The sequence below is a fragment of the Phyllobates terribilis genome, unplaced genomic scaffold, assembly GCF_046119375.1.
Source record: "Phyllobates terribilis strain yellow unplaced genomic scaffold, ASM4611937v1 Scaffold_8__6_contigs__length_399053987, whole genome shotgun sequence".
In the NCBI taxonomy this organism is placed as follows: domain Eukaryota; kingdom Metazoa; phylum Chordata; class Amphibia; order Anura; family Dendrobatidae; genus Phyllobates; species Phyllobates terribilis.
In genome coordinates this window covers 249,563,719-249,577,251 of record NW_027362768.1, presented here as the reverse complement: position 1 = coordinate 249,577,251, position 13,533 = coordinate 249,563,719, and the positions used below count along the sequence as shown (strand labels likewise).

Here is a 13,533-nt window from a genome sequence, read left to right as displayed (position 1 = left end):
TACGAAACGCGTTGACAAATAAAAAAAACAAACGCATACATATCCTGTGTGTACCTGTATTTGTTGTTCTAACTAGCAGCAGCGCGGATTATTCACAATTCCTTCTTCACGTTCATATGGGTGTCAAGTATCCCGGACTGCATAGATTCCAAACTGATTCATTGTGATCCCAAGTTCACGTTATTCTAGAAACTGCAGGGTGCTTTAGCCAAACATTAATATTGGGTTTTTATTTCCCCTCTGCCTTTACCTCCCATATTTAGCAGAAAGAATTCTAGTTTTTCTTCTAGCTCTGGGCTTGCACAGATATACTCCCTACCTGGTTGCTCCACGTTTCTTGGCACCTGCTTTTGTGAGAATTGCTTCTTCCAGGATCCACTCCTCCATTTAAAGAAACACTCCTATCATTGTTTTTATCCTTTTTAACATTTTGCAATCATCATATTATATAGCACTGTGTACTTACAGTTGCATAATTTACTTTTATACTTAGTTAATTCTTCTCTTTTCTCTGCTCTGTGTAGAAACAAGAAATCTCTTGTCCCTGCAAAAAACATTCCCCTCTTCATCTCCTGACCCAGCTGCTCCCTCCTCCACCTGCCATAGACTTTTGCAGTGACTAAAAAGTTGTGCAAAGAAAATTGAACTTCTGTTTCTACATAGAGCTTAGAAGGATTCAGCTAGTCAGTTTAATCATGTGATGCCATAGACCTAATGGAAAAGAGAAGAAATAGCTGGGTAGAAGGGCAAAATGAGCAATTGTAACTACATAGTGCTATATAATATGATTACTGCAATATATTAAGAGCGTAAAAACTTTCTTGGGAGTGCTTCATTAAGGTTCTAAAACCTCACTCAATAGCGTGATGGTTGACATCACCATGCTATGAATTTGTGTTCTTTTTCTGAACAAGTGATTCATTCTATCATTTAGACTGCATACCATATTTTTCGGACCATAAGACACACTTTTTTCCCCAAAAATTTGGGAGGAAAATGGGGGGTGCTTGTTATGGTCCGAACGTTGCATACCTGCGGTGGAGGTGGAGCGGGATCGCGGGGCCTCCCTCCTTCAAGAACCCGCCGGTGGTGGTGGCGGCGGCAAAGGAACAGGAGGTGACATGCTGCGGGTGTCTAGCTGCGGTCCGGGGCTGGTGAGTGGCGCAGGTTCCGGTGTATGCGGTCATCTTCCTGAAGCTATGATCCATAGGAAAATGGTCGCCCAAGCCAGTGCATGTGCTGACTTGTAGCTCGGGCGGCCTTTTTCCTGTAGATCACAGCTTCAGGAAGATGGCCGCATACACCGGAAACCTGTGTCTCTCACCGGACCCGGCGCGTAGCCAGACACTGCCCGCATCCAGTCCAACCTGCGCCGGCCCCCAGCCAGACACCCGCAGCATCTCTCCTCCTCCTTTGCTGCTGCCGGTCAGCATCGGTCCCCAGGCAGGCCCCGGCGGCACGCAGCTAGGCCCCGGTCCCGGCCCTCAGGCTGGCCCTGATCGCCACACACCGGGCATCAGCCAGGCCCAGGGCACGTCCCCCAGGCCTCAGCCATGTCCCCAGCTATGCATCGGGCCCCAGCCATCTCTTCTGCTGCAGCCACCAGGTTCCTGAGGGAGGGACCTGAGGGCCCTGCAATCCTGCTTCACCACAACTACCCGCTGCTGGAGCACCGGATTCCTGAAAGACCCTGCCTCTTGTGACCCTCGCTCCGCTGCCCAGGTAAGATACAGTACTCATTAAGACTATAAAACGGACCCCTATCTTATAAAAATATTTTTATTTCTATATTCCACCCCAAAATTTGGGGTGCGTTTTATGGTCCGAAAAATACTTTAATTCAGACAGCCACCTTTCTTCCGAATCCACCATAAACATGCACATTCTTACTTACTGGTGTGAATTAAGACATCCTGCCACTTCTTTTTTCAGACCAAATTGGCTATACATATTTGTTTTTTGTTTTTTTAGATTTAATACTGTTCTCAGGGGTTTTAAGCATTTTTTGCAGCAAAGGCATTGCCTTCATTTCTTTTGTCAAGATTGTTTCCTCCAGTTGGTTTCAGCCTGGCCTAATAGACCTACTATCATAGGGCAGACAGCTTTAAAGAGGACCTGCCAATAGGTTAAAAGTGGACAATTTTCAGTCTTATTCTATTTCTACTGTTCAAATGAGTATACTACCTTTTTCTTTTATTTAAATCTGCCACATGGTTTAAGAGATATGGCCTTTTGAATTAGTGCTAGTTTTTATGGTCTTTACCAAGGAAGTTGTGCTCATAGGGGCATACTTTTAGGCTGCTCTGCATTTTTACTTTGTGGCAACGACTCTTGGTAAAGACCATAAGCATACTGGGTGTACTAAATTAAAAGGCCCATATCTCTGGCATCGTATGGTAGATTTTTAAAACGAAAATAGCAGTCTACTCGGGGAAAGAGCAGGATTAAAATAACAGTAAAAGCAGACCACTTTTGGCCTGGTGATGGGTCCTATTCAAATTCTGGCTCTTGGAAGAAGGTGAGAAAGAAATGGAAGTGTGGGAACAAAAATTGTCATTGGCAGAACAGGGTTAAATGTTTGATGTGGATTAAATTTGGTAACTCAGATGATCTATTACACATGTAGTAATATAAATGAATGCTCTAGGAATGCCAATTGTGACATCAATATACTGGCTATCATGTAGGCTACACAGTATAAACAAACATTTTGTGGGTTTGCATAAAGTAATTGCTGGATTGTTTGCTACGAAATTTGTCATAGAATTAGCTTATAGTAATACTCCTTTCAATATTTTCCAGTCATACTGTCTGAAAGTGAAGGAAATGGATGATGAGGAGTACAGCAGCATAGTAAGTATGATGAATAAAAAATGCTATGTAACTACAGATACGGTGGTAATCTTCAGGTACATGGCATTTAAATGCTGTGTAGTCGGCTCACTGGAGCAGGGGCTACAGGGTGGAAATTATTCTGAAAGCCTCTGGCTTTCCAGCATGGGAGCAGTGCAGAGCTGGTAAACTCACCCCTCCCTACTCTGAGAGCTGTAGTCTCTCCCCTCCACATAGTTTGACAGCCGGACCAGACTAGTCCCGCTCCATCCCTCACAGGCTCTTCCCAGTGATAATGTACCTGAAAGGTGGAAATAAAGGGTGCAAACTCGCCTTGAAAGGTTGTGTGGTAGGCACAACAGCAGTCGGGTAGGGTGGGATAGTGATGCTGCCTCAATCCTGGGTCTTCCGTGATTGTCAAAAGCTACCAGAGGTAGAGTAATCAGGTCAATGGAAAAACAGTGAAAGTGGATCTTCTGTAGTCAGGATTGTCTTGGACATTGCATCCAATTGAGGCGATGATAGTATAGTTGAGGATTTTATTGGAAAGTCTCAAATAACTAAGTGTTTCAGGATACAAAGACCTCTTTTTCAAGTCACAGAGATAGATGGTAACCAAACAATGGTCAGTTACTTAGTGCCTGAAAGGGCGTCAAAGAGCTGCTAATCGCCCGTGCATGCACAAGGCATTGCTATGGCGAGAGGACGTGAAACTGCAAGCATATGATCGGTGACGTCCAATCACAGCGAGCGCCCAGCATGCGCCTGTGGTTGTTATAGCGATTGGACATCTTCCACATGATAGGATCAGCATGTGTGAGGGGATGTCAGTACCGCTAAAAGGGCGTGTTGGGCGTCGTAGAGAATATTACTATGCCTGTATGGAAATAGACCAGCGCCTGTAATGATAGAATCGGAAAGCTGGAAGGAGAATAAAAATTGCGGATATAGTAAGTGGACACTAATGAAGACAAACAGTGCTTACACAAGGTGGCTATGGTGAGAGGACATCCATCTGCAAGCACACTAGCAATGGTGTCGAATCACAGCAAGCGCCCAGAGTCCATCCTACCTGTCCTTGCCCCACCAGTGATCCTTCCATTTCACTCACCCACCACTCCAACCCACTAGATCTATCCACAGAGCTCCTTTCTACTTCTACCTGTCAGCATCACCCCTCCCTAGCCATTCATTCCTAGCCACTGACGCCCTCAGGCACAGCCCTAAAACCACCACCATCACACATTATTCTCAGCCCTGAACCAAGAGTTAAAAAAAAAATTAAAATACAGAAAGGGGGTGCAGAAGGGGCATCTCCAGAAAAACTAAATGAACAGGAACAATCAAAGCCGATGACCTCAAATGGAATAAGATAAGGAAGTAAAAATGTTCAATCTCTTTTTGCACATATTAATATGAAAATTAAGTTTTGTGTAAAGGATTATCCTTTAGACATTTGCGGTTTGGTGTCTTCTCACCACAGCAATGCCATGTGCTCACCAAACCTCACCAGCGTGGTTTGTCTTCATTAGCGCCCGCTTACCTTAGCAACCGAGCCGCCTTAAATTTGTTATCCTAACGTTCAGACATATAAATTCGTTTTATACACACATCCTCTATTAATTCAAATAAATGTATTTTCTTGTTGTTTTACTATATTTTTTCTGTTGTAATTGATTGTATGGGTGGTAACAAATGGCGCTCTGGTTCAGTTTCAGGCACTAATTAACTGACCTTTGTTTGTTTGGTTACCAGCTGTTTTTGTGCCTCAAACACATGGGTGGTTGAGACTTTCCAATAAAATCTTAAACTTTACTGCTATCGCCTCAGTTGAATATTCTGCTCCCAAGACTTTCCTGGCTACAAAAGATCCGCTTTCCTCCTTTCTCCATTTGCCTCAGTGCTACTAGTGGTAATTGATGGGAAATCCATAGCGAGAGAGTTGGCCGAGTGTGGCAGCGGACTAGTCTCGTCTCTGACTATGGTCCCTGGCCGGATCTTCTAACTATATTCTCTGACACGCCAGAGCAATTGTGCTGCCAGGTTAATGCTACACACAGTATCTGCAGAATGAAAAAGATGGCTGGTTCCTTTTAAATATGGGGTATATAATAGGAAACGGAGGACATTTATCTGAAGCAAATGTAATACTGAATGTTTTAATGTAAAAAAAAAAAAATGTTGTTTTTTTCCCTAGGCATTAGGGGAACCTTTGTATCGTGTTAGTACTGGAAATTATGAGTATCGCTTGATATTGAGATGTCGGCAAGAAGCACGTGCACGGTTTGCTAAGATGCGAAAAGATGTCTTAGAAAAGATTGAACTACTGGATCAGAAACATGGTAAGACTAATGCGCGAACCTTCTCTTGTAGATGGTTATTGAGGTTCCAATATGACAAAGTGCCAGGATGACCGTGGCTGTAACCGCAGCATTATATTGAAGGTTGATATTATTATTATTAATTATTATAGCGCAATTTATTCCATGGCGCTTTACATGTGAAAAAGGGGTATACGTAGCAAAAACACTTACAATAATTTTGAACAAAACGAGTCAGCGACTGGTACAGGAGGAGAAAGGACCCTGCCTGCAGGTGCTCACAATCTACAAGGGATGGGTGAGGATACAGTAGGTGAGGGTAGAGCTTGTCGTTCAGCGGTATCGTGGGGCGATTGTTACTGCAGGTTGTAGGCTTGTCGGAAGAGGTGGGTCTTCAGGTTCCTTTTGAAGGTTTCCACGGTAGACGAGAGCCTGATATGTTGGGGTAGAGCTTTCCAGAATAGGGGGATGCACGGAAGAAATCTTGTATGCGATTGTGGGAAGAGGAGATAAGAGGGTAGTAGAGAAGGAGATCTTGTGAGGATCGGAGGTTGTGCTCAGATAAGTACCGGGAGACTAGGTCACAGATGTATGGAGGAGACAAGTTGTGGATGGCTTTGTATGCCAAGGTTAGGGTCTTGATCTTGAGTCTCTGGGTAATGGGGAGCCAGTGAAGAGATTGACAGACATGGGTGGCCGGGGAGTAGCGGGGGGACTTGTGGATTAGTCGGGCAGCAGAGTTTAGGATAAATTGGAAGGGTGCGAGAGTGTTAGAAGGGAGGCCACAGACCAGGAGGTTGCAGTAGTCGAGGCGGGAGATGATGAGGGCATGCACTATTGTTTTTGCAGAGTCTTTGCTGAAGAATTTGCGGATCTGGGAGATATTTCTGAGGTGGAGTCGGCAGGCAGTGGAAAGGGCTTGGATATGTGGTTTGAAGGAGAGTTCAGAGTCCAGGGTTACACCAAGGCAGCGAGCTTGTGTTACTGAGGAGAGTGGCCAGTCATTAACTTTGATGGATAGGTCAGATAGGGGGTTGAGTGAGGTAGGGGAAAGATGATGAATTCAGTTTTATCCATGTTTAGTTTTAGAAATCTGGCAGAGAAGAAGGAATGAAATAGCGGACAGACATTGTAGGATTCTGTGTTAGTAAGGAGTTGATATCGGGTCCAGAAAGGTAGATCTGTGTGTCATCAGCATAAAGGTGATACTGAAAGCCATGAGACTCTATGAGTTGTCCCAGGCCGAAGGTGTAGATGGAGACGAGCAGGGGCACTAGAACTGAACCTTGGGGGACACCGACAGATAGGGGGCGAGATGAGGAGGTGAGTGTAAGTGGAAGACGCTGAATGTCCGGTCTGTTAGGTGTGAAGAGATCCAAGATAGGGCCAAGTCTGTGATGCCAAGAGAAGAGAGAGTCTGGAGTAAGAGGGAATGGTCCACTATGTCGAAGGCAGATGACAGATCAAGGAGGAGGAGGAGGAGGACAGAGTAGTGGTGCTTGGATTTGGCGGTTAGTAGGTCGTTGGTTACTTTAGTCAGGGCAGTTTCAGTGGAGTGCTGCAGTCGAAAGCCTGATTGTTATTGGTTGAAGAGGAAGCAGGAGGAGAGGTGGGAGGACAGTTCAAGTTGTTCCAGTAGTTTTGTGGCATAGGCGAGGAGTGATATGGGGCGATAGCTAGACAGAGGGTGGGTCAAGGGAGGGCTTTGTGAGGATGGGTGTGATTGAGGCATGTTTGAAACATGAGGGGAAGATGCCAGTTGTTAGTGACAGGTTGAAGAGGTGGGTTAGGGTTGGGATGAAGATTGTGGTAAGGTTAGGGATGAGGTGAGACGGGATTGGGTCGAGTTCACAGGTGGTGAGGTGTGATTTGAAGAGTAAAATGGAAACTTAATCTTCTGTAATGGTGGAGAAGCTGGTTTTGGAGGAGGAAAGTTTGGTAGGTATGAGGAGGGGCTGTGGGGACTTAAGGCAGAAGCTTTGTCTGATGTCAATCTTCTGCTTGAAGAATGAGGCAAAGTCTTTGGCTGAGATGAGAGGAGAGGGAGGAGGCGCTTGAGGATGGAGGAGAGAATTGAAAGTGTTGAATAGCTGTTTAGGGTTGTGAGACAGGGAGGATATGAGAGATAAGAAGTAGGTTTGTTTTGCTGTAGTGAGTGTGGACTTGAAGGTAGTGAGGGACTGTTTGAATGCGATGAAGTGTTCATTGGAGTGGGACCTTTTCCATCGACGCTCAGCAATCCTGGAGGCCCTTAACAGTTCTTTAGTCAGGTTGGTGTGCCAGGGTTGCCTATTGATTGTGCGAACTTTGGTATGTGTGACTTGGGCGTCCAAATCGAGAGCTGCAGCTGTTGTAGTGTTATATAAAGCAGCAGCAACATCTGCATCGTGTAAGGAACTTATGTCTGCAAGAGTGAGGAGGGATTCAGAGAGTGAGTGTAGGTCAAGGTGTTTGAGATTTCTGCGAGGGTGTGCAAGTTTGTGGAGTGGGGTTTGTGGACCTGGAGAGGAGAGGGCAGAGAATGTAAGTAGGTTGTGGTCAGAAATAGGGAGAGGTGAGTTGGAGAGGTTAGATAGGGAACAGAGGCGGGTGAAGATGAGGTCCAGTGTGTGGCCATCTTTGTGAGAGGCTGTGGAAGACCACTGAGCAAGGCCGAAGGAGGAGGTGAGGGATAAAAGCTTAGAGACAGATGAGTAGGAAGTGTCAATGGGGATGATGAAGTCGCCTATGATGATAGTGGGGATGTCGGCGGAAAGGAAGTGAAGTAGCTAGGTGGTGAAGTGGTCAAAGAAAGTGGTGGCTGGCACTGGGGGATGGTAAATGACAGCCGGTTGGAGGGGGAGTAGATGCGCACACAGTGCACCTCAAGAGGGGAGAGTAACGGAGGTTGGCAGTGGGATTTGAGTGTTTGAGTGAAGGCATAGGTATCAGACAGGAGAAGGCCTCCTCCACCATGTTTGCTGCTGGGACAGGGGGGTGGGGGTGTGGGAAAGGTGGAATCCATCGTATGAAACTGCAGCTGGAGAAGCTGTGTCAGAGGGGGTGAGCCAGGTTTCGGTGGTGGCGAGGAAGGAAAGTTTGTTAGTAATGAAAAGATCATGAATGTAGGAAAGTTTGTTGCAGATGGAGTGAGCGTTCCATAGAGCTCCTGTTAGTGCGACTGGGGAAGTGGGGACTGGGTGAATGGGTATGAGGTTAGAGAGGTTGCAAGAGTTTGTGACAGACTGTGGATAGGAGGCGGAAGTGACTGTGGGGATGCAGTGGGGAGGACCAGGATTTGGAGAGATGTTGTCGGCAGTGAAGAGGAGCAGAGAAAGTGTTAACAGGTGGGAGCAGGAGAGGGCATAGGGTGGTTGTCTGTGTTTGAATACACAGGATTGAATGTTGAGCAATAGTTCTGAGGAGGAGGGGAGATGGATGGAGAGGATGGAGGGAGAGATGACGAGTTCTTTACTTGGAGTAGGGATTAAAGGGGTTAGTAGAAAGTGAAGAACTATAGAGGAGAGAGTGAAAACTAATAAAAACATGGTTAAATGAGTAAAGAGTCAAAGTGTGAGTTACCTGACTCTTGCCCTGACTAACTGCCTCTAAAGTAACTGCCCCCACTTGGCGACGAAGACACGCTTTGCGGAAGAAGACGCGTACATCCACCCCACACGCATGCACCCCTTATGTAACTTCTAAATTTATAGGTCAGACTAAACCATCACGTGAGGGGCATTGTGGGAGCTGCTTGTGGATAAATTAACAGCTGGCCAGCTCACCAGGACATGGCTGGGTGATCAAAGACAGAGCAAGGGCTATGTGGGGATATGCAGTTTAATACCTTTAAACATCTGATAAAGTCTACAGTGGGGGGAGGACAGACATATCAGTGAGTATTGAATGGAATGTAATAGATAACAAAGCAGAAATATCAAGCAGAGATATTGTACCATTGGATTGTTTCAAGGGAGAAGTAGCAGCAGATGACAGACAGCAAGCAGAGATATTGTGCCAGATATTGTATCAAATAGAAATTCCGATACTGGTCCATGCAGGAGTCCTACAGTGGGTACGGAAAGTATTGAGGACCCCTTTAAATTTTTCACTCTTTGTTTCATTGCAGCCATTTGGTAAATTCTAAAAAGTTCATTTTTTTCTCATTAAAGTACACTCTGCACCCCATCTTGACTGAAAAAAACAGAAATGTAGAAATGTTTGTAAATTTATTAAAAAAGAAAAACTGAAATATCACATGGTCATAAGTATTCAGACCCTTTGCTCAGACACTCATATTTAAGTCACATGCTGTCCATTTCCTTGTGATCCTCCTTGAGATGGTTCTCCTCCTTCATTGGAGTCCAGCTGTGTTTAATTAAACTGATAGGACTTGATTTGGAAAGGCACGGACCTGTCTATATAAGATCTCACAGTGCATGTCAGACCAAATGAGAATCATGAGCTCAAAGGAACTGCCCAAGGAGCTCAGAGACAGAATTGTGGCAAGGCACAGATCTGGCCAAGGTTACAAAAGAATTTCTGCATTACTGAAGGTTCCTAAGAGCACTGTGGCCTCCATAATCCTTAAATGGAAGAAGTTTGAAGTTAATAGAGGCAGCTGTGCACATGTGCGGCCCCCCTCCATTCATTCTCCACCTGGCTGCAGTGGCCAGTGGATGAGGGGGCAATCTCCACATACGTGTAAATCAACATTTTATGATATGAGGATTTGCTGTGAATGTTCACAGGATTCCGCTGCAGACAAAACACATTAGACTAAGGTTGACAGAACCCGCCAATTTTGGAGTGATCAACTGACCGTCTAATAAGTATGGGGATCTGCTGACTCAGATCTGACTAATGATTTTGGGAGAGAAGGATCTGACCTTTGAAATGTTAATAGCCTATCTTTTTGTTGTGAAATTTATAGTGGAAATGTTGCAGATTTGTCGTAGCCTTCACCCTTTGCAAGCCAGTGAAAATGCAGAGCATAAATGACATGTTGTGGGTTATAAATCTGCATTCCTAGCCATTTTAGGCTCCACAGGGCGTAGATGAGATTTTGGAAAATCTCCAATCCACAATGCTGGTATTGTATCTGCCATGTTTGCACATAAACTATCAAAGGGGTTTTCCACTACTTGGACAACCCGTTCTCAATCAGCTTGTTTGCTAACAACGCTTATAATCTTCTCCAACGCTGAAGCACTCGCTCTCCCGGGGCTTGTCACATTGGGTGATGGCTCGCATGACATAATAATCAGCGCTTATTATTATTATTATTATCGGACTAATGTAGTCCAGCAATGTTAATTTCTTAGTGATAAATCCTTCAGTTAGTAAAGCACTTTGACAAGTAACATCCCCGAAATCTGTATCTCAGCCACTATCTCATGGTGTCTGCAGATTACATAGCAAAAACCTGCTGACGGATTCCCTTTAATGTGCCATGTTATTCATTTTTGCAATTCCCCTCTGTTATCCCAGTATCTTCCCCTTTCTGTTTATTGTTTAAAGCATGTTGATAGGGGACTGACCAGTTCTCGAAGATGGCAGCAGTGGTCGGTTCCCTTTGCAGTGAGCTGCAAACAAAAAGATAGAAAAGGGGAGAATGAAATTGAATCTGAATAGAAAGTAAAATGAAGTTCCTTTTTAGTGAAGTGGCCTGGGATCTCTTAACCCTGGCTGCCTCTCCAGTCCCTTTGAGTTGTATAGGACTGCTCCTGGGCATGCACAGTAGGGCAGGAATAAACTTGTGCTGCTGATCACTTTCCTTTTATCAATAAATCAGTGCTGTCCACCTTCAGAGCAGCACTCGCACCGTTTACTTCTTGGCTGTCCAGCCCTTAGGCTATGTGCCCACCATGCAGAAATGCTCCGGATTTTACCTGAGCGTTTCTGCATCTCCCTGGCAGAAAAAACGCATGCGGATTGTGCATGCGGATTGTACATGCGGATTGTACATGCGTTTTTCCTGCCAGGGACATGCGGATGTGAAGCGTTCTTCACTTGCATTTCCGCATGCAGGTTGTCAAGCGTTTTCCAATCGATTTTAACATCACTTGGAAAAGTGCTTGACAACTTGGTCACACTATATAAATCCATGCAACTGGCATGGATTTATATAGTGTGACCGAAAGAATGTTTAAGAATAAAAAATAAATCTATACTTGCCTTCCGATGGCTCCCGGAGTCTTGCTTCGCTCCGTCCTGGCTGCCGGCGTCGCGTGACCCGTCACATGACTATGACGTCAGCGCAGGTCCTCCAGTCCATCGCGATCTGCCGGCAAGCACAGACAAGGAGACCGGGGGCCATCGGAAGGTAAATATAATCTTTATTTTTTATTTTATTCTTTTTTTTACAGTTTCTATGGTACCCGGGTCCGGAGGAGAGTCTCCTCTCCTCTAGACCTGGGTACCATCTGCATATTGAACGCATGTATTCCGCATCTGCTTATCTAGTGAAGCGGAATGCACGCGTTCTAATGCAAGTCAATGGCGGCGAAAACGCAGTACTTCCGCAAAATAATTGGTAGTGCTGCTTTTTTTTCCGCAATGATAATCCGCAGCGAAAATTTCCGCAGCATGTGCATAGCACATGCGGATTATCATTGGGGAACATGGCAGGCCTTCTACCATGCGTTTTTTAAGCGTTTCTGCAGCGTTTTTGCCGCTGCGGAAACGCTTAAAAAACGCATCGTGGGCACACAGCCTAAGCCTAATAAGGCTGTGTGCCCACGATGCGTGAGCAGGTCCTTCAGTGCAGTGTAGTGCGATCTGCCGGCAGCCAGAACGGAGCGAAGCAAGACTGCGGGGGCAATCGGAAGGTTAGTATAGATTTATTTTTAACATTCTTTCGGTCACACTATATAAATCCATGCCGGTTGCATGGATTTATATAGTGTGACCAAGTTGTCAAGCACTTTCCAAGTGATGCTGCAAATCGCTTGGAAAGCGCTTGTCAACCCGCATGTGGAAATGCAAGTGAAGAACGCTTCACATCCGCATGTCCCTGGCAGGAAAACGCATGTACAATCCGCATGTACAATCTGCATGTGTTTTTTCTGCCAGGGAGATGCAGAAACACTCAGGAAAAATCCGGAACATTTCTGCATGGTGGGCACATAGCATTAGCGGTACTTTGACTGTTCAGGCCAAGCGCATGATAATGTCATTCACTTCCCATCACTCAAGGCTGTGTGCCCACCCCACAGCAACCAGGACGTCTGCTGCCCGGAGGGGCAATGAGAGGTGGAGATGGGAATACCTGTCAGTACGAGACATACTACAGCCAAAGTGGGCTGGGATTACTGGACCATCTGAGCAGGTGGCTGTTCATATAATCCCAGCCGCAGCATAAAGCTGTGAGTGGCTGAGATGGGAATACCCTATAAATGTCAGAAATAACTAACTGCCTTCCCTAGCAATAAGAGCTGAACTTGGGGAAGAGGACCAGATCACCGGGTCATGTAGGAGCCGCATTGCACTACATATACCACACTCACTTGCAGCCATAATACAGCCATGTGCATAGAGCTTTTTAGTGTAGCTGATTATTATTTAGAAAACCTCTGGGGTGCAATCTTGGGTCTTGTACTAATTCTGCCTTTCCTCCTCAGTGCAAGACATAGTGTTCCAGCTTCAGCGTTTTGTTTCGGCCATGTCTAAATATGACGACCAGTGCTATGAGGTTCTGAAAGAGGCAGATATTTTCCCAATTGAAGTGGACCTGGCCCATACTACTCTTGCTTATGGCCAGAATGATTTATTCACAGATGAAGAGGAAGACTTGGAGAAAAGGAAAGAAGAGGAGAAAGGAGAAAAACTGATAGATGATGCATAGCATATGAAAAGAAGATGGTCTTGTTTAATACTTTTTTGTGTGTTAAAAATAGAGTTGTTCTATGTTAATTCTTTTCTTTTTTAACCTAACGATATGTTATAGAAATTTTTTTTTCACAATATGTGGGAGATAAAGAGATCAAAAGGGTAAGTTTACTCAATAGCCCGCAGCCCCTAAAGTGACCAAACACAGCAATGCAACATATACATATATATATATATATTTATATATATATATATATATATATATATATATATATATATATATATATATATATATATATAAAATATTTATATTGGATCTGCCCAAATTTAGCTAGGTAGGACTACAAATCTATGTGGCACATTGCTTGGCTGATCCATTTCTGTTGTTGCTGTCCCTCAGTGTGAGACCCTTTTTAGTTTCATCATGTTTGTTATGTGAACCCTGATTCCAATAAAGGTCTTTTATTTATATAAACCTCCCCTTTTGATCTCTCTATGTCTGCACATACAGTAATGAATAGTGCATGTCTATAGGACACTATTTTCTGATTATAAATATGTGGGAGATGTA

The 13,533-nt window shown here is 44.8% G+C and overlaps 1 protein-coding gene across 2 annotated transcripts in view; it reads left to right on the top strand.

The window, feature by feature from the left end:
* The window catches only part of PICK1 (protein interacting with PRKCA 1), an 86,853-nt gene extending 73,770 nt beyond the window's left edge, over positions 1–13,083 (top strand). For both annotated transcript variants that reach the window (XM_073644134.1, XM_073644135.1), the window contains exons 11-13: positions 2,803–2,853; positions 5,030–5,174; positions 12,755–13,083. In XM_073644134.1, coding sequence (XP_073500235.1) covers positions 2,803–2,853; positions 5,030–5,174; positions 12,755–12,978 — 420 coding nt within the window. In that variant the 3' untranslated portion in view covers positions 12,979–13,083. The remainder of the gene's footprint in view (positions 1–2,802; positions 2,854–5,029; positions 5,175–12,754) is intronic.
* The last annotated feature ends 450 nt before the right edge of the window (positions 13,084–13,533 follow it).